Genomic DNA, 22,160 nt, shown 5'->3' on the forward strand with positions numbered 1-22,160 from the left:
ACAGTAGCGAGATGACAAGAAATGAGGGAGAAAGCACCTGGTAAAATATACATGTTTGATCTGTGGCATAATACTTAACACTTTGTTTGATGCCAAGTGTTTGTGGGGGAGGTCATACAATAAATACTTATTAGCCATTAACTCAAATTAATTATAAAACACTTTTAAATAATAAATATAGTAAAGTAAATGCAACATTCTTTTAGCAGCTGCCCTCCACAATCCAAAAAGTGCATGGCAAATTAACTGCAGACTAAAGTGATGATTGTTTGTCTACATGTGTCTTATAGGCTTTGCGAGGCCCTAAACAATGTTTATGTGGGCCCCATTTCGGTACTTAATAGTACTTATTTATTATTATTATTATTATTATTATTAGATTCCTAAAGGGGCCCCAACCCTAAACTTCAAATCATCACTCAAAAGTCACACACTCGATATGTTTATATGCACTAAAACTGATTATTGGCTTAATTTACTTAAAACTATTTCACCAAATTAAGCCATCAGTAGGGTAAAACTGCCCTGTCTCACAACGGTCTAATCCCAGCTCCCGTTCCGTATTAGTGGGTGAACAATCCAACGCTTGGTGAATTCTGCTTCACAATAATAAGAAGAGCCAAGGGGCCCGAAGTCCACTCAAATTTTAACACTGAACAAGTAATCTTGCTATTTAATACTTAATGTATCTCAAACTTACTTACAGTTGCTAAATGATATGAAAGCATGCGTAATAACAAAGATTATTATCAAGTGTTAGGTCAGGTTGATGACAAAAATAAATATTAATAAATATACTATACAAAAGGGACTTATGAAAACTGATGAAAATACATTTACATATTATGACGCAGTGCTGAAATAAATATATTCTAACTACATTAATAATAAAATATGTTTCTTAAATAAACTGTAAAAATTTAAGTGAAAATGAAAATACAGCTTCACTACTTCAGACATATTTTTTGCACTTAAGATGCTTCTCTATGACTTTAGCTCCAGATTTCTTCTGTTTGTTTCATATTGTCATTACTGCTACAAGTGGTGGAAATGTGTATTACAACTGCACTGTAAATAAATAAATACATAAATGTTGATTCAACTTAACTCAGTCAGGTCATTGTGTGAATGCAATTAAGGGTGAATGTGATAAAACAAACATACTTAGGTATAGTGACGTGCTATATAAATATGGACCGTTTACCATGTTGAGCCAACTTTACATACAGTTGTAGGAAACTTTCAACATATTTTAAAGTCATCGTACATCAGACTGAATGTCAACTCATGTTTTGAAGTGTACTTACACTAAAAATTGACTCAACTTAACTCAGTCAAAGCAACACGATGACCTGACTGAGTTAAGTTTTGTCAATTTATAGTGTAAGTATAATACAGTCTGGTCTTGACCTGACTGAGTTAAGTTTTGTCAATTTATAGTGTAAGTATAATTACAGTCTGGTCTACGATAAACTTAAAAATATTAAATGAGATAACTTTAAAATATGTTGATTCAATACAATTGATCAAGTTTCCTACAACTGTAAATCAAGTTGGCTCAACATGGTAAATGGTCTGTATTTATATAGCATATCTAAGTATGTTTGTATTATAACATCCACCCATTCACACACTTCGCGTGACGTCACATTGCTGGCGCATGCGTGTTGGTTGAAAGGCCCGCCTTAACTTATTTTTTTAAGTTAATTGAACTTATTATTATGGGATTTTGACGATTTTCCACACTTTTGTTCCAGTTGAAGTTGTCATAAATCTTATTAATTAGTTGTGATGGGCAATTTGTTCAGTCAACTTGACAACAATAGTCCTTCTGACTTATAGCCAAAAACACTTAACAGTGTGAGTACAGACAATGGACTTTAAAACAAATTTCCTTGTCTTTTGCAAAAAGTAAATCTCTGACATGTAAGAACCATTGAACCATCTCGAGCCCTGAGAACCTCAGGGAGCGGTCTCTTGCTAGTGCCTAGAGTCAGTTCAGTTCAGTTCAGTTTTCCGTTTATTTTCATTATGCTTGGAATACAAAGAGTCAGGACCAAACATGCTAAGACTGTGTTTCAACTTTAAGCTCCTAAAATCTGGAATGGTCTTCCAAAAGATGTGAGACATGCCTCAACGTTGGCAATGTTCAAATCCTGGCTGAAAACACTTATTTAATTGCATATGACAACTGAAAATATTTTATCTACCCTCTTTGATTGATTTTAATTTGAATTATGACTGCTTTTATAAGGATTTTATTTTTGGATTTTAATTTGAATGATGGGGACTAAGCGGTAGAAAATGGATGGATGGAATTTGAATGATGATTATATATATATATAATTGTTCTAATATTTTTTATTTTTGCCTTCTTGTAATTTTCTGCAAAGTACTTTGAATTGCCTTGTGTACTAATTGTGCTCCATAAATACAATTGCCTTGCCTTGCCTCATCACGTGGCCCCCTTAGTTGTCGTGGCCCTATAACAACCGCATTGTGTTTGTGTGATTGGCTGACGATCAGTCTAGACTACCTCTAGTCCAAAGTCAGTTGGGATAAGCTCCAGCTCTGAACAGGATAAACAGTAGAACAAACATTTAATAAATGACAATATATTATTTTACCATCTTCATCCACAGAGAAGTGTCGAATGATGACAGGTGTTGTGTAAGCAGGTGTGATGAGTGGTACACCAGAGGGGGTTGCATAGCCACAGGGCACTGGTACTGAGTAGCCTGGGGTGATGCCACCAGGGCTGCCATGGGTATCCTGGGCTTCTTCTACTTGCTCCTTGGTCTCTCCTGGCTCAGGAGGAGAAGAAGAGGTTCCGTGCTGCTCGACCTGCTGCAGCTGGAGCGGAGTGATGTCAATCACAGAGTAAGGGTTGACTTTCGAGGAGCCCTTTGGAACAGGTGTGGCGTGTAGCTGGTCTTCACTTCCTGTTACAACAGAAAATATCAAGTTGATTGAAGGATACAAGGAGCTTTATTTATCATACCACTACACATTTTCACATATACGGTACAAAATTTGGACTCAGATACCAGCAACTGGCAAGTATTAAGAAAAACAGTAATAGAGTGATACAAGTCAAATACTATTATAGAAATGCAGAGTCAGACACTTTTATTGATCCAGGTGAATTTTAAAGAATGTATTGGCTTCTTTTATGGTTGCGTAAAAATGGGATTGCATAAGTTAAAAATAAGAAAAGTATGCACTTAATGGACAATTAAATGGTTATCTGCACACACAGATTAAGCAGTGTAACAAACGAGATACAATTACTTAGTAGGGTTGCGACATACAGTATACGATATAAATGACATACATTTTGCAAACGATAGCGCTTTTAATACTATCGTGTTGTCATATCATGAGAATGCATGCAGCTGAGATAGGCACATTCTATCTGTGTCCTGCAAATTTGACAACGTAGCGTCCTCGCTAGCGGCTACCAGGTACCAACAAGTAAGAAAAGTAGGTTTTGCATAGAGGTGTTTTGAGATAAGAAAAAAGAAAAAGCCTTAAAAATAATATGAGATAAGTAAAATATAATCTCCAGTCTTCTTTAAAAAACATTTCGTTTTCCTCAATCCTTCACCTAACAAAAACGCAAAAGAACAACATTTGAAATAAACTGCCCTGGTTTAAGAGAAAATGTTTAAACGTCAGGACAACATGAAAATAATTTATTTTTAACAATGGTGATTTTTATAGGTAACATTTATTATAGGACATACACGCAAAGATTCAACTGCTTGATGATGTTGTGTGACACGTTGTGTTACTTTCAAATATGTATTCATTATACTTATTGGTTACTTTACCAAAAAAATAATTGAATTTCTAACGGAATTACTCGTTAATAAATGTAATTCATTACTAGGGAAAGTAAATCACGTGTTACTTTAAAAAAAACTTCAAATATCTGGCATAATGCAGTTGAGATAAGTTTCATATGAGTGAAGTGAGCGCATCTTTGTGTGTACTTTTAAAAAGGCAGTGCCTGTCGCCTGGAAACGTGTGACTTCAGCGAGTTCACGCTCAGTCTGAGGCTCACAGGCATTTTAGCTTGAGCTGTTTTTAATAGCTTAGCGGACTAGCAGCGACAGTTTGTCAGCTGTGGCGGCAGCTCTTTTGAATCTTTCACTGGTATGTGTTAACTCTGCTTATTAAATAGATTGACTGTGTGTCCATAACTGTATGATCTTGTCAACAAATAGAGTATTGTTGGTTTGATTTGTTGTTCAATATTCCTTCCGACCCTTTGTACTGTAGTTACTAGCGCCCAGTGCAGTTTGTGTCAAGTTTTAAGGTGGTAAAAAAAAAAGTTGTCTTTTACTGACCAGTTCTTCCAACTAAGACCTTGTTTCTTCCATGTTGGAAGACTGAGTGTGTGAGCGAGGGATCCAGCCATGTTTCCCTCTGTGCATGGCGCAGGAGGGAGGGGCACACACAGCTTTGAGCGCACAGAGTGATCAGTGACACTTGCGTGTCAATCACTTGTCGATTTGGTTATGGTTTAGGTTTATTTCAAACATGCTATACAGATGGGCATAAATGTTACTCTAGTTTGATCAAATTTGAATGGATTTATTTTAGGAGAAAAATGCTAATTAAAAGGTTAAAATCTGTATTTGCACGTGTGCTACTTATTTTTTCCCAATACTCGCACATCAAATTTTTAGTCGCAAATGCGATTAAAATGCTCGCACTGTACAGCCCTGATGTATCAGTACCTCATATACCTGTCTTCCTTTGTGTGTTGTGAAGTTGTGCAATTAATAGCTGAATAGTGCACTGCATTAGATTTATAGTGCATTAGATTGGCGCGCAAGCTCACATATGGGTACAACAAAAGTAGTGGTTGAGTAAGCAGTCTTGCTCCTTCTCGACTGTCTTTAATAGTAACAGTAATTCAGTACAGTTATTTTGGAGGCAAGAAAGTAGCTTACCTCATGATGTCAATAGAGCAACAAAAGGAAGTTTCCTCTTTGTGATCAATGCGTCGTTAAATGTAGGTCCTTAATGCTAGCGTTAATAATAACAATATCACTAATACTTGGTGAATATTCAAGTCACGAAATGTAAATGGGAGTATTGTTGGCGTTTTTTGGATGGTTATTTATTGGATTTTATGGTCGGAATAGACACAATGACATCATAGCTCCCATTGGCTTCATTGTAAGCTGACTTGTATTTATGTTAGAATGCATTAAACAAAATACATATGTGTTCTTGTCTCTCATTAGAATTGTGAAATATAGGCCAAAAACAAAAAGTGCAGTTCTCCTTTAAGGGGTTAGTGAGATAATTTAATCAAAACAAGTAAAAATTGTTTAGACAACTTTGACCAAGTGCAAAAGTTATGAGTTATACAATGAAAATAATAATGACAAAATGTATGTGCACCAGAAAAAGTCAAACCTGTTCTTCCAGAGTCAGTTTCCAGAACATCATCAGGTGGAGGGGGCAGAGGTAAATCTATCTCCTTGTCATCAGTCCCTTCCGCAGCAGGTGTCCCATCTTCCCTCAATGCTGCTTCACCTACTGTGAATGCGACAACTTCTGCTGATGGTTCAGTGTCAGGTATGCTGGATGGTATCTGGGGGGCCAGGTTGGCTTGGTCACCCTCGGCTTTATGACACACAAGGTCACCTTGACACTGCTCCGTTATGTTGGGGGTAGGGAGTGACCGGTCCGCCTCGGGGGCATCGTCATCACTGTCCTCAAAGTCAAATGCTTCGCCTTCATCTTCGTCTTCGGCAAAAACTGCACAAAGAAATAAACATGATGCAACTTAATGAAAGTCCGGGTTAGGGGGAAGACAGTATGTACTGTGGTATGCCCCCCTGATTTGGTTTTAGACAATAGTTTTTAGACATTTGGTGGCGGTTTTTGTATACTGTCTCAGTTGTCATAAGGCCAAAATTTGCGTGTTCCAAAAATAGTTTGCCTGTGTAATATTTTTACAGAATCGAGGAGCCAAATCAAGAATCTCAAGCGTTGGCGACTCAGTCTCTGTGCTTTTTTTAATTACGTATGACTGCAAAATAACATAAGGTCAGTTTCTTTTACATCATTTCTGACATGTTAAATTGTAGGGCTGCAGCTATCAGTTTTTTTTTAGTACTTGAGTAATTTATCAACTCATTTATTTGATTAATTGAATAAAACACACTTTCTATATTCTCAACATGTCTTTTGAGGAAACATTGTTTAAATAAACCTTTCTTCTTGCAAATGCACAAATAATTGAAGTTGCACTTTTACCACACGAGCATCATTATATACAGTATTAATGAAGTGAAATTAATGATATTTTTTCTCTAGTGACTCAAAGCGCTTTACATTGAGAAAACCCATTATATACATTTAAAAGGTAGGTGAGGTGTCTTGTCCAAGGACTCGACGACAGTGACTAGGATGGCGGATTCTGGGTTTGAGCCGGTAATTCTCAGGTTTCTAGCTGGTGTAGCCTAAAACCAGGTAGTAAATAATAAAGAAAGAAAGAAAGAACCAAACTAAAAAAAACTACTACATGCAAAATAGTGGGTGTTCTAACAGTGTGTGTATTCATTTTAGTTATTTAAAAAAAATAACTATCAAAAAATGTATGTGAAATACTTTTTGAGCACATTCAACAATACCACAACCATGATAATTTTAGGTACAATAACCTTGATATTAAATGTTTATATTGTTACATCCCTGGTTACAATCTGTTGAATTACCTGGAAGAATGAGAACATCTAAAAGCAGTGGTTCTTAACCTGGGTTCGATCGAACCACAGGGGTTCGGTGAGTCGGCCTCAGGGGTTCGGCGGAGCTTCCGCTGCCGAGGTCAAGACACACCCAACTCATCGTGTAAATAAAAACTTCTCCCTATCGGTGTATTATGGATACCCCCAAACAATGTTCCCTCTAATTTTCCATCTGATTTGCTGGTGTGTAATTTGTTGTGGTTCATGCACAGTTCATTTTGTGCACCAGTAAAAAACATATAACCTTGTCTTGAATTTGAAAAAAAAAAACATTTAATTTTTTACTAAAGAAGGGTTCGGTGAATGCGCATATGAAACTGCCGGGGTTCCGTACCTCCAACAAGTTTAAGAACCACTGATCTAAAGACATAAAAAAGTTATGTTTTCACAACTAAAAGTCAAGCCCTCCAACAATGCAAGTACATACTATCTTACATTTTCTTTGAATGCATTTCTAAAACAAAACACATTGTCGCTAAATTGTCAGCCAAAGCAGGTTTCTAAAATACAAAAATAGTTAAATTAGATAAAAACAACTTCTGAGGCTGCTCTAGTGGGTGGCAGCTCTATTTCTGTACGTTTAAACGCTACACATATAATTAAGGGTGGGGTCGACTAGAGCAGTGTGTTCTCACAAAAAAAAGTTTGAGAGCAGCATATCAGGTCTTCACACTACGGCAAATTCATGACAAAGTTAATGTTTAAAAGCATTGTAGGGTGTGCTCACTCTGCCGCAGACAGGAAGCCAACAACAAATGTCTTTCCAGTTTCCACATTGCAATCAGGCCAGTCAGAAAGCTAACTGTTACTCCTTCAGGAAATAATTTATGCTTTATTCCCTGTTTAGCCAAAAGATATGAAGTACACATATGTTACATTATCTTTTAAAATAATGTACGTTACATTATCTTTTAAAATCTTTTCATATACATTTTTGGTCATAATTTTTCAGCCAATCATACCTACAATTCCTTGGAAGTTATTTCTCCATCCCTCACAGCTTGATTGTGTTAGCTTGCAATTTTAAGTTTAACACTCATATCCTGAATGTGTTCACAAAGATAACACAACATTCCAAGTTTCCACGAGGCATTCAATTTCCTTCACAACGTGGCTTGTGCCTGACTGACTGTGTCTCTTGAAACCTTCCTATCACCCTTTGACCGACACTGGCCTTGTGTGTTCAGACATTTATTAATGCAGCCCTTTAATTCTTAAAAACTCTGAGTTAAAATCACTGACTTCAAACAAATCCATTATATGATGCAGAGCGACTTAAAGTTTATTCATATTTTAGTATTTTTCATTAGACAGTCAATGTTTTAAATAGCATCCAACTTTCTTAATTGCCAATCAAGTGAAAAGGTGAGTTGCTTGTTAACAACATATAAACACCAATCTACTGGTAAAACATTGGCGTCCCACTGCTTTTCATGTGAAGTCAATTCCTGTGTACGTTGTTCCTGTCGTGCCCCCTTTTTTTTTTTTCTGTATAGCATATGGTATTAAAAGGGGTCATATTACGATTTTTTTCTTCATATAAAACACTTTCTTGTTGTCTACATTTCATTTCATTTCATTTCATTTATTCATTTATTTCAGGCAATGACACAGGAAATGTACATGGTAGACAACATATGATAATATTAATTGATATAATGCAAAAGGGAATGTACAACATGTAAACATGATGATCCAGTTTTGTCTGACACAGTTGTAAGAAAATAACTTATTTATCCCATCCAAAGTTCTCCATTCAGTGATTATTACATTGAGCTTCACTGTTACTTTGTTCAAGGATTATAATACAAATGTTATATCATAGTGGCGTTACCATAGGTAACAATAATTATTACAATGACTGTAACAATAATTTGAAGCAACAATGTAAGAAGAATGAACTATACCAAAAATGGTAATGGACAAAATACCAACAATGGTAATAGACAATATATCAACTGGTAAGGAAACATTGAGCACATGTTAACACTGTGAGGCAGAGTACAACAGCAAACCAAATTAAAGACCCTAATTTATATATTCTAACCAGACCCGATGTTTGTATAACAGTTTAAATCGATTAATAGTTTGGCATTGCTTGTGTTGTAAGTTCAGTTTGTTCCAGAGTTTTACTCCGCATACTGACACACAAAAACGTCTGCGAGTGGTTTAAGCTTTCGGCAATGAGAAATACCCAAAACCTCTCAAGTTATGAACCCGTATTGGTGTTATATAAAAACATTGTAGGTTAGGCGGCAATGATTTATTTAATGCTTTATATAAGATTATTGATACATTATATATAGACGGCATGGCGTGGTATGTAAAACGGCTGTGCCAGCCACTTGAGGGTTCCAGGTTCGATCCGCGTCTCTGACCATCCAAGTCACTGCCGTTGTGTCCTTGGGCAAGACACTTCACCATTGCTCCCAGTGCTGCTCACACTGGTGAATGAATGATAGGTGGTGGTTAGGAGGGGCCGTAGGCGCAAATTGGCATCAGTCAGTCTACCCCAGTGCAGCTGTGGCTACAAATGTAGCTTACCACCACCTTGTGTGAATGAGGAGTGAATGAATAATGGGTTCTCACTTGTATGTGAGTGCTCTGTGTATCTAGTCGATAGAAAAGCGCTACATATATCTAATTTGATTTCACATTTACGGGACTTATGGGGATCACAACAACTCGATGGACAGTTGTTCGTTTTAGAGGCCTTTGAAGGCAACATAGGGGACTCCAATTGTCCGCATCTTGCAAACATTTGTTTTAACTTTAGAATACTAAAAAAACAATGTTTAATTAAAAAAACTAACAAAAAACGTGTGTTCTCGTCTTTCATAATGATTGTGAATGATAGGCAACATTCTTAAAAATGTGCAGTTTCCTTTGAAGAAAAAACTCATCACTAATTTTTGGCAGCATTTCAATGCAACCTCCGAAGGCCTTCGGTTTTCCTCTCCTTTCTGGGCTATTTTGCCTTTAACCCCCTTCTGTTATTGACTATTGTTACCCATTTATCTTCCTTTCTCTAGGCAGCTCTTTGTGCAACTTTTCCACCATGTATTTCTTTAACAACCTGGCACATTTGGGTAATTATTTTATGTTCATCATCAGTTGGCTGACAAGGTGGGTTTTACACGCAATTGCTACAAAAGGGTTCAGCATTGAAGAGTGCCAAACCTCTTTTTAGGAGAATAAATCTGAATTTAGAGCTAGACCCTTCAGCAAAGCCAGGAGCTTTGAAGTCCCTAACAGCCATGCACACAGCTCTAAATCACCACAGTGCATCTGGTAGTGACAGGTAGTTATTCCACCCTGTAGTCAAACTGTGTTAAAACATGGGCTGCGACTACTGCCACAGGTCAAAACAGTGACTTGTGTCTATCGGCACCAGTGAGCCAAGGTGCTTGAAAAGGATCAAACCTGGAAGCAAAGATTCTATCTGTCATTTTCCATCTGTTTGTTTTTAATGGTACAGGTGGGGACACAGATAAGGCACACCAAGTGAGACGGGTGAATACGTAAGTGTCAACCTTTCTTGGTGGAGGTGAAGATACACTAAATGGTGCTGGACTAAAACAGAAGATCATTTTGAATTGAATTTTTCTGTGTCGAAGCTGGTAAGAGTTCTGAAAAATTAAATTATGCAACTTTATGGAACTTTACTGTCATTGCATATTAAAAGTACAGTACAACAAAATGAGTTTATAGTACAACCCGTCCAAGAACAGACATACGGTAGACAGAACAGAAAGACAGAAATGTCACCACTCAGTGCTCTGTAGAGAGATAGGAAGTTAAGGTAAACATGGGATGAAGGGAAAGGAGAAAAAAGCAACTCTCGAACTAAGCTGCAACTGGGGTCTCAGTTGGGGAAAAAAACCTCAAACAACATAAGCACATATTACGACATACAAAACTCCAGACTTGCAACGGGGTTAGGGCGGCCGGTATCCGGCTTGAAGCTGCAGCCATCAGGGTCGTTGCTCTATTGTCCATCATACTGCGGGGGGTAAAGCGGAGAAGGTGGGGGATGGGGGCAGGGTGAATTTGTGCCTATATCTATAGTAGTAGTACATCGGCTGTACGAATCGTTCAGATTGCGAAAAGGATAAATGTTTCTTCAGAGTTCCTCAAGAGGTAATCAAAAAGTAAAGTAGAGAGCAAGATTTTACGAAACAACGACAAGAAAAGCATGCAGCTCACACTCCAGTCCAAGGGAGCAGAATCGAAGATTGCATGAGCTTGTAGAGATCACTTTGTTAAGTGTGTGTTTAAAATACTTTTAACGGTTATTATTTTATCTTGATATTATTTGTATTTCTTAAACACATGATTGCTAGGAGTGTTTTGAAAAGCACCAACTCGACGTGCCTAAATAGAAGAACGCAAATGTGAGCAAGACCTAAAAGAGTTTAGCTTTTACCAAAGGCAACAATCATAAATTAAACTTTTAGCACATACACAATGTTGACATCTATAGTTATATTTTGATAAAGACTCGTAAACGGCGCGTACAACAGCAACAAACATGGCAGTAGACGCGAAGTTGAATCATGAAATGCGACCTTAACCAAGCAAAAGTATTTATCCGGGAGAGTCTTGATACCAATTTCCTTGACCCAGTCACACACAAAGTAGTTGTAGACCTCCATGCTTGTCCAAATTTCCATCTTTTTTGGCGTTTAGAATAGCGTCTGGAGCACAATCATTTGATATGTCTGGGAACACGTCGTTGATATGTCTGGCAACACGACAAACGTATAATCCTTGATATCACTCGACAAATCTTTTTTTTATAAAGTATAGGGATTTATTCCATTACATAGTTTCATACTTTGCTTGTATCTGCTTTTTGCAGGAAGATTTAAGCCTCTTTTGTACTCAGTTTGCGCGCTGCTTGCTGTACAACAGCCATCTTAGCTTGGTTGACCACCATTGGTGTCCACTTCCGGGAAGAAGTCACGTGTTGGAAAACAAGCAATACAGATTGGTGTCCTATCGCATTGTGTTGTGCATTACAAACTCAAAAGCGATTAAGCTGCTGACGCAAAAAGTAGTTTATCTCTTGCTGTGACTAGGTTACGGCTAATGCCTTAGCATGCTGTCCTAAGACGATGTCTTACTACGCTAGAAAAAGAGTTCCTTAGTGTTAGTTCTTACCATAACAATGTCGCTACAGCTTGGTTATTATAAAGGTTACAGACTGTAAATTAAGTATTGTTGGCGGTTTTTGGATGCATTTTTAAAGTAATTTAGCAGTAGAATGGATGGCTCCCATTAGCTGCATTGCCAGCCACTAAGAACAAGCCAATTTTTACAAATTGGAATGCAAAAAAAAAACCTTTTTTCTTCTTGTCTTGTATTACGATTGTGAACGATAGGCAAAATTCCCCCAAAAAGAGAAGTTCCCCTTTAAGACAAAACAAGATGAGATAAAGAAGCAAAACAAGGACAAATATGGGAGAGGTAAGAAAAGTATCCGCCTTCGTTGAAAGCCAGAGCCAGTCCTTCATAGTAAAAGCCCAAATGTAAATAATACAGTGCCGTGCCTGTGAACATTCTCATTCATCGAATTCATTTTATTACCAGGGCATTCACTTGTTGGCCACCGGACTGCTCAAACTGCATGGCTGGTTAGCTCGGTTGGTTAGAGAATGGTGCTAATAATGCCAAGTTCTCGGGTTCGATCACTGTACGGGCCATGGCTTTTACGACTTGATTAGTTCAAATACAATATAAGTATGTGAGTGAAGTAAACTCATTTGTTATTTATGGGCCCATGCTGCATTCCAGACTGCTGGGAAGTAAGACATATCCCACTTGGAGCTTCCTAAGTCCAACTTCAAAGCTTTCCAATTGAAACTTAAGAAAAAAATGCCCAATGCCTGACGTCCATTTTGCTCATCTCTGTGAACTGAGTGAGTTTGCAAGTAGAAACTTTTTCTTTGAGCAACATTCCAATGCACTTTCCCAGGTTCAATGAAAACCCCACTGCACTGAAAGCATCGCTCCTACAAAACAATCGGGAGGCCAGCTGGAGATTTCTCTGGCCTGTGTCTATTTCTGAATGTGTGCGTGCAACTGCACCAAAATTCAGTCCAACACTGGGATGCATTGTCTGGTGCACACGCAGCACATTTTACTCTCCAAACTCCTTCAAGTGTCTGCCCACAGCCTCCACAGTGGAGGAGTGGTGGAATCTTTGTTTACTCAAAAAGCTTCATGAGTCCTTAGAGAACAATCCCAACAACAGATGACAACATCTAGCAAAAGTCTTTAAGGAGATTAATTTAATTAGCTGAATTTGACAAGCATTTTGAAACTGCAATGCTCCTCTAAAGCAGGGGTCTTAAACTTGCAGCCCCTATTTTGTGGCCCTTTACTTCATTTCATAGTTTAGTGTAATTATGGCACGCGCACCCTGGGCGGATAATAGTTAAATATATTATGAAAAACTTGAAACCCACTAGAAAAATACTAACTATATATAACTATAATATTGGTGCAAACAAAGAAACGACAGCACAACAAACACACATTGGGCAACACAAAGAGCAACTGTCTGTTAGCAAGCTGAAGTGTCTTTGACCATCTCTGTGGGAACCTTAACAGTGTCAAAATATTAAACGTGAACATTTTTCAATTTTGAATTTAAAATGACTCAAGGCCTACCATTAGCAAATTCAGTCACATGGTTAAAACACAATTCTTAAGTGAATACTTTGTGCTGACCAGCCTCACCCCGACTCTACATCTAGTGGCCTCTGGTTAAATTATGTTTGAGACACCTGCTCTGAAAGAAAGATGACCATTTAAGACAAGCCCTTGGCGTTGACACTGATCTCAAATTCAACTTGTGTAAATAATTACATTGTACAGGATATTAATGCAGTAATGTTTCCTGGAAACCAGGGTTGCCAGATGGGAATGACTAATTATTGTACCAGAAGCCTAAAATTGTAATATTGAGAAACAAAATACCAGTGTACATGTATGCAGTACATACCCAATTTGACTTTACTCTGGATCACCAGGCTGCTACAGTAAAACAATAAAACACACAGACCATGGAAATAACTTGTAGCTTATGTTGCAGTTTATTTAATTAGACTATAAAGCACTGTTAGGAAAAAGCTGTTAGTGGCAGAATAGCACCCTTTATGGTTAGAACTAATGATGTTTAAAATTTTTAGAACAAGAGCAACTGTATCTAGAAAAAGGATGGCCCGTACAGGGATCGAACTACCGACCTTTGCGTTTTTAGCACCACACTCTATCCAACTGAGCTAATTGACCATATTACAATGTCTAAGCCTTGAAGAATTTTGGAAGAAGTACTGTTGACCTTACGTTCAGGAGGCGGTGGCGGAAAGTCTTCTATATCCATGTTTAAACCTCTTCTCCTGTACAAGCTCTTCAGACCGCATGCAGGGGATCAACTATGCACACACACATTCCTAAAGCAAAGGGAAAAAGAGAAATGTCATGAGGAGGCAAAACAGATTGCATGATTCCCACAATACTTCCAATTCCATCCATCCATCCATCCATTTTCTACCGCTTGTCCCTTTCAGGGTCACAGGGGGTGCAGGAGCCTATCTCAGCTGCATTCGTGCCGAAGGCGGTGTACACCCTGGACAAGTCGTCACCTCATTGCAGGGCCAACACAGATAGACAGACAACATTAACACTCACATTCACACACTAGGGCCAATTTAGTGTTGCCAATCAACTTATTCCCAGATGCATGTTTTTGGAGGTGGGAGGAAGCCGGAGTACCCGTAGGGAACTCACGCAGTCACGGGGAGAACATGCAAACTCCACACAGAAAGACCACGAGCTCGGGGATCGAACCCAGAACCTTCGTATTGTGAGGCACATGCACTAACCCCTGTCCCACAGTGCTGCCTACTTCCAATTCAACATAATAATTTTCCATGTAATAGAATCAAACCATTGCTACAATTGCTATTGAATACATTATAAAAGTTACCAATATATCATCTCACTCTTCCACTTATCCAACTATTATTTGCTGTAGGCCTGATTGAAAACTAAGGCAGCACTAATTCACACAAATTAGTGGACAAATATCAACAAAAGAAGCGTTTGTATTGTTTTTAGCACTGTTGACACAAGCTTGAGTTATGGCGTACACAACAGTGCCATGCAAATGGTAGAACAATGTATGTCTTGACAACCATTATAATGAATAGTATGTGTGCTCTTGTGTAGAAAGTGGTGTGAAAAACGGTGAATCATGTGCGTTTATACAGCTGGGCCAGAAACTAAGAAATTGTGCTTTGTCTAAAAATAAACTAATTGCAGATTAGACCACAGAATACTGAAGCAAATGGCCACATACAGGCATACTGTGAAATAAAATATATTAGTCAACTTTAGTAAATGATTCTAAAATAAATAAAACCTAGCTACCTACCTTTTCAACAACTTATTTTGTTTGATAAAAAGTATCATGAACATTTTGGGTTTGGGGGTCAATGTTATAAGTAGATGTCCCAGGGGAAGTGTGTGTTTGCATGTTCAGACAAGAGAGCTGCATGGGCATGAGAGACACTGTGCATTCCTCACCCTCACAATCTAAGTTCATTCACAACTAGGAGGTGACACTTTCAGTCAAGGGCTAAAAAAAAAAGTTTCCTGTTATCCCCAAGAAGAAATTACCCTGCACTGACATCATGCTGTAGCATAAAGCACTAATTGTTGAGGTATGTATGTACTCCACGTTTTATTCACAAAAAACTATAGAACAATACAAACAAAGTCTCCAACTGTCCACTCCTATGGAAAAGAAAGCCACATGGTGGGGACACAGCCACCAAGATACTGTAAGTTATTGTGAGTCTGAAAGCTTGTTTTGTCTGCAAATAATGTAAAATCCTCTGCATCTCTGTCCCCCGCCCTACAGTATTAGCAGGGCACAAGGCCAGAAGGGAGAATGTGAACATTAGTTTTTGCAGAGTGCAGTGCAGTGCACTGGCGGGTAGAGACTGGCGAGATGGTTGTAGTTTGCAATTGCAGTGTTTCCCATACATACATTAATTTAAATTTCAAATTTAGGGTCACCAAAAGTAAAATAAAATGAAGATATTGCGATATAGGAAGGGAACACTCTATGTCAGACCTTAACAACCCGCAAATCGCGAGCCTCATGCGGCTCTTTGGCTGGTTTCATGCGGCTCTTAACTCTGTTATGAGAGTAGCGTATGTGTGTTTGTGGCCCTTTAAGATATAACAGCATGTGAGGTGAGTGATGTCAGTGAGTGGGTGGGCGAGAGAGGTAAGGGAGCGGTAACAGTGTGTGCGTGCAGGTGCTAGTAGCTTGGTGAATGGCTGCGTGCAAGACACCAATAAAGTCACAAAGTTGCAACAAACCGCCGGCCTCGTCATTCACCCTCGAGTCCGGAGCTGTAAAGACCCACTGCCGGGTAAAGTGAAGGGTGTTACCCCCGAAGTACATCGGCCCTGGAGAAACGTCTCCCCTCCACTCCTCGACTACGGTCGGGGAGCCAGAAGCAGGAAAGGTGTAACAACTCTATTAGTGCCTTAGTGCTTACCATGAAGTCTTTATTTTGACAGCCCCTCGCGGTAAACTTGCCTGAGTGCAAACTGAGGCAGTATTTGTCATTCAAAAAACTTTCGGCAAATCAAAATTTATGACCAATAAAAACGCAATAAACGGCGACGGAAATTTTACCCAGCAAATATAAACAAAAGAAAACACTGACGGCAAGCGATAATCGAGACAATCAAGTCATTAGCGGTAAGGCGAACACTGCTTGACAGTATAACAAAATAAGTCACATTCTGTAACATTCACAGTTTTAGAAAAAGTGCAGAGGTAGAAATATTCAAAACAACCTCTTGTATACAATGTAAACATAAACAATGCCTCAAAACAAGTTAATTATAGTTCAACAAAACACAGCAGACGAGCTCTCGCCCTGCACAGCTGTTTTGTGCTTTGTAGTGCTCTGCCCCTCCCTCAAGTGCGCTCACCTCCACAATTTGTTTTGTTTTTAACCCGTTCTTAACCCTGGACGTACATTGAAAATACACGCAACCCTAACATCAGTCTAACATACGAAGAAGAAGCCGAAGCCGAAGCCGGTTTGGGTGACGTCAAACGTGGACGTGCGAGAGACCACAGTAGTAAACAATTTGTGACAAGTTCGCTCTCAAAATGGCAGGGAAACAAAGCACAGCAAAACGAAAACATGAAGAAGAACACAGGACATTTTTAACAGAGTGGGAGAGTTTATATTTTTTTGTCGAATGTAATGGCAAGCCATTCGGCCTTATAGGTCAGGCGTCATTAGCGCATTTCAAAGCTTCAAATCTTCAGCGTCACAAGGAATGCCAGAAGTCCCACTAAGCAACATGCATAGTAACAGAAAAAAATATCATATTTTTGTTTGTGGACTTGGTTGAACTGAGAGTTTGTGTGTGTGAGACAGTGCACACAATGTTAATTGTTGAAAATAACTGGCCTGTGGTCTTAGTACTGTAGGAGTCATGTTGGTGTGTGACATTTACAATAAATCTGGCTGAGCAGAGGTCTGTGTGTTTGTGTGAGTGCGTGTGTGTGTGTGTGTGTGTGTGTGTGTGTGTGTGTGTGTGTGTGTGTGTGTGTGTGTGTGTGTGTGTGTGTGTGTGTGTGAGGAAGAGATTGGGTGATGTTCATGTGGGCCCATGTGTAGGATGTGGCTCTTTGCAGTAACACAGAAAAAAAAAAGTGGCTCTTAGTCTCTGACCTGTTGGCCACTCCTGCTCTACGTTATAGATGATATATGTGCTGCCATCTTCTGGAAATCATGTTACATAAAACATTGAATACGTTATTTGTTTTGAAGGCTTCCGAAGTTTATCAGCACGAAGTGCAGAGTGCAGAAGAGCAGACTAGCCAAAGTTAGCGGTCAATATTAATTTCCAAAGCGTTTTGGGACTATATGCCTCTAAGTAGAAATGCATGTTATGTTTTAGTTAAATTTTGTTCCGTTAAAATACCATTTGTTAAACGTGTATAGAAGTTTAAAACAAGTGTGATGGCAATTCAGTTAGTCTGTCAATGGGGTTGTCTATTTTATGTATATAATAGCAATTTGGATAGCGAGAGTTAGTTATCATTGAAAGTATGTTCTATCATAACAACAACATGACTGCAAATTGTTTGTTGCCTCTCTTGGACTGCTTTTCTATGTGTGATAGAAAAGCGTACATGTTGACGAGACCGGGTTGCAAACAGTACCTTTAAGCAAGCAGCATAAGAGCCAACCTTAATTCTGTATGGTTGCATTGCTTTTTTTTTTTGTTTATATGAAGCTGTCGTGACAGATTAACATGATTTCTACATAATATATGTAAATAAACCAGGGGTGTAGCGATTGCAGCCTGTGTTACAATGTACTGTAATAAGAAAATAAGCAGCAGCAATTAAAAAATAAGGAAAAAGAAAATAATGTAACAAGAAAAATATATGTTGATACAAATAACCAGGAACACAGATTAGTCATTAAATGTGTGACATTTATTTAACTTTTTTTTTTTCCTTCTTTTTTTTTTTAAATGTATGAGCAATAGCTAATTATGCAAATGATATACTATCGCCATATTAACACTGCCCTGGTCACGCCCCCAATGCTACAAATAGATTGCAGTTCTGTGGGAAAAACAGAATTGCGGACTGTTTTAGCGATGCATGGTTGAAGACAACTACAACATATTGTCATCCTCCGTATACGTACATTTCTATATACACTGTATTAGGGATGGACATAATAATCAATGATTGACCATTAAGAACTTATCTTTGTGTACTACTTGGCGTAAACCATCTGAGGCGCTGTTATTAGGGTATGACTGTGACACTTGCAGTCCGGTACTCTGATCTGGATAACATTATTTTTTTTTTTTAAAGATACTCTACTTAGTATGCAGATAAGCTCAATTCGATTATCGTTCAGACATGTAGTTTTGTCAGTAGACCAAAAAATGCTCAGTTAAGCAGATGCATGTAGTTGCACCTCGATTGAACAGCACCTGTGAAGTTTACATTGTCCAAAGAAACTCACACATGCAAAACAACACAACGTCTTTAAGATTACATACAGTTGTAGAACTTGGGTGGGTTTTTAACCAGCTGACCTATAATCAGCTGAGATAAAGAGAAAGTTATATAATGTCTACAGCTGTCCAATTTAACACAATTTATTTTGACTGCACATAAGTCAACTGAAAGGTGACATGGGTTGTTAGAGAGTCAGTGATCAGGTAAGGAGACCATGTTTTTTAATGACTTCATCAAATGGTAATGAGCAGCAGGGCACCTTTGTTGAAAAGAAACATGTAGATAGATAGATAGATAGATAGATAGATGGATAGATAGATAGATAGATAGATAGATAGATAGTACTTCATTGATTCCTTCAGGAGAGTTCCCTCAGGAAAATTTAAATGTATGTTTAACTGTTGTATTTACGCTTCTGGGTTTACAATAAAGTCATATTTCTTGATGACTTTCACTGAAATTTCAGGTTTGCTTTGCTTCGTCGTATCGGTTGTTTTGCTGTGTTCATGCGATCGATGTCCACACTTGCCTCACTTAGGAGTCAGGACTAGAGTCCGCTTGCAGGCGAGTCGAGAACTATGTCACAGTCTATTTTTGGGGTGAAAAGGTGGCACATAGCACAGAGCACACACTCTCTTCCTGAATGGCAGGCTCACTTTAGTGTAAAGATAGTCAAGCCCTAACAAAAACTCTACATGGTGACTCATCTGTCTATTCAATGTCTGGAACCAAGGGAAGGATGGGTGGGTATAAAGGAAGCTATGAAATGTTTAGTTGTGATGAATGAAGCACAGACAGGAGATGTTACATAGTCAAGAAGAGCAAACTCAGCTTTTGAACCCCATATTCATATTGTTTTATTTAATTCTTCAGGGGAAAGAAATACAGCTTTCCAAAATCAAATGATCCTATGTATGTCAAACAATATCATCAGCCACTTTAAAAAAAGTGAATGTTAGTGAGTGAGAGACAAGTGATGATAGACTTAGCATAGACTTAACATGTCATTACATGTTAGGATACCTGAACTGCTTTTGGCAGGAAATATTTGGCTTTTTGGATTAATGCAGACAAATTGTTCATCTATATATTTCTGATTACTGCTGTTTAAAACCGATAGGGACAAGGAGAACACCAACTGACAACAGAATTCATGAAAATAACTTTGATAATTGCACATTTGGCTGTCAACATTCTACGACGACAGGCTGGTGTAAATGTGAATAGCATGTCTGCATCACAACCAAGCATGTACAAAATTACAACTTGAACATATAATGTTTCCCAAATTAAAATGTACCTCCATGAATTTGAATTAAGGATGCAAAAAGGAAGTAGTAAAAGGAAGTAAATCGCAATTAAAATTTAAATTTAAATTGATGGGTAGATTAATTCAAATTCCATGAAATTACAACTGATAATTCTGGTGAATCCTAGAATCATGCTTTACAGTATATTGACTGATTTGCTTATTTCATAGAAATATTACTACTATGGTCATGTACACATTGTAATTACAGCAAATCATTTTAATTGACAATTAAGAATAAATTAAGCTCCTATAAAACAGTTTATTTTTTTATATTAAAACATTCAAATTAGGCAAAATGGTGGAAAAAAAAACATCTTATAACAACAACAAATAAACTTCGTCAAAAATGTTCAGTGTGTGTGAGCACATTCAACAATACTGTGATAATAATGCTTAATGATAACGTTTTTAGTTTTGGTCACAATAACCTTAATATGAAATTTTCATATCGTTAGTTAGTTTCAACCTAAACTTTGTGTATGATAATTAGATGTGACAATAATACCTTAGAGATTAACAACTGTTATACTTTATTCTTGCATTTAGCACAGTTTTGTGTAATTTGTTAATATTCAAATGAAAGGAATGATACAAATTATTCAAAATTAGATGATTTAGTATTGAGACTAAAACCTTTGTTAAAGGGGAACAGCACTTTTTTGGAATGGTGCCTATAATACATAATCCTTATGAGAGACAAAAACACATGTCTTTTTTTATGGAATTCTAATTCGTAAATAAACATACATAAAAGTCTGCTTATAATGGAGCCAATGAGAGCCATGACGTCATTGTCTATTGCGTCTATTACAACCATAAAACCCAATAAATAACCATCCAAAAAGCGCCAGCAACACTCCCATTACATTTTGTGACCTGAATTTTAACCAAGTATTAGCAATATTGTTATTATAAGCGCTAACGTTAAGGACCTACATTTGCCGATGCATTGATCAAAGAGAGGTAATTTCCCTATGCTGCTGTATTGACATCATGAGCTGGTGAGCTGCTTCTTGCATCGGAGATAGTGAAAGTTTATTCTCGATCATAAATTATATAGTTCACAATAAAAGTGAATGAAGTGGACATAAACTGAGAGGTTGGTACACTTGACAGCCAACTTAGATCCGGAATTGTCAAAAAAAGACCCAAAAAGACGCTTTGTTTCACCTTCCTTTTTTCTTCGTGAAGATTTTGAGTCACTCTTCATCTGAATGGGAAAATACCGCATGAACATTCCAACAGTCAGCATCCCAGTGACAGCAGACATTGTATTGTGATGTTTAATTATGTTTGTTAACGCACATATCTGCAGTGAGTATTTTTTTTAAATTAATGCACCTTAAAAGGAGTAAAATACATAAATATTACATATTATGAATGAGTCTGTTTGTACATTATATATATACTTAGAGCATGTATATAAAACGTTGACGGAAGTGTTTGCATGTTTTTAAGAGCTTTAAAGGCGAACAGAGAGACACCCATAGGCTCCATTGTAAGTGGACTTTTGCTCGCATTTATTTACTAGTTATAGTGCATAAAGAAATTTAAACATTCTGCTTGTCTTACATAACGATTGTGAACGATAGGCAAAATTCAGAAAAAAGTGCCTGTCACCTGGCTTTAAGGACTTTCTCTGAATAGCAATGAATTTAATTTAACTTCCTGTAATTCAAATTCCAATTCAATATGTGGGGTGGAGCAAGTTCAACTCAAATCCAAATTCTGAATTATGTTTAATATTGCTCACAACTAGGTGATTATGCCTTCAAATTACAGTTCAGACATCTGTGTAGAGTTTGCATGTTCTGCCCATTCTTGCGGTGCTCCAGTTTTCTCCCATGGTCCAAAACAGCTGTTAGTCTATAAGTGCCCTATACAGTAACTGACTGGTGACCAGACCAAGTTAAAATGTGTCTTTCTTAAAGTCAACTGGGATGGACACTAGCTCAACAATGGCTCTGAACGGGTTCAACGGCAGAAA

At 37.8% G+C, this 22,160-nt stretch overlaps 1 protein-coding gene across 4 annotated transcripts in view; it reads right to left on the minus strand.

Annotated features, from left to right (window-relative positions):
• Positions 1-22,160, minus strand: part of arhgef10 (Rho guanine nucleotide exchange factor (GEF) 10) — a 96,573-nt gene that overhangs the window by 65,663 nt on the left and 8,750 nt on the right. For all 4 annotated transcript variants that reach the window (XM_061968673.2, XM_061968671.2, XM_061968674.2 and 1 more), the window contains exons 2-4: positions 14,124-14,230; positions 5,434-5,778; positions 2,628-2,942 (exon numbers count right to left, since the gene is read on the minus strand). In XM_061968673.2, the coding sequence (XP_061824657.1) occupies positions 2,628-2,942; positions 5,434-5,778; positions 14,124-14,160 (697 nt within the window). In that variant the 5' untranslated portion in view covers positions 14,161-14,230. The remainder of the gene's footprint in view (positions 1-2,627; positions 2,943-5,433; positions 5,779-14,123; positions 14,231-22,160) is intronic.

This window comes from Nerophis lumbriciformis, linkage group LG08 (assembly GCF_033978685.3).
Source record: "Nerophis lumbriciformis linkage group LG08, RoL_Nlum_v2.1, whole genome shotgun sequence".
Classification (NCBI taxonomy): Eukaryota; Metazoa; Chordata; class Actinopteri; order Syngnathiformes; family Syngnathidae; genus Nerophis; species Nerophis lumbriciformis.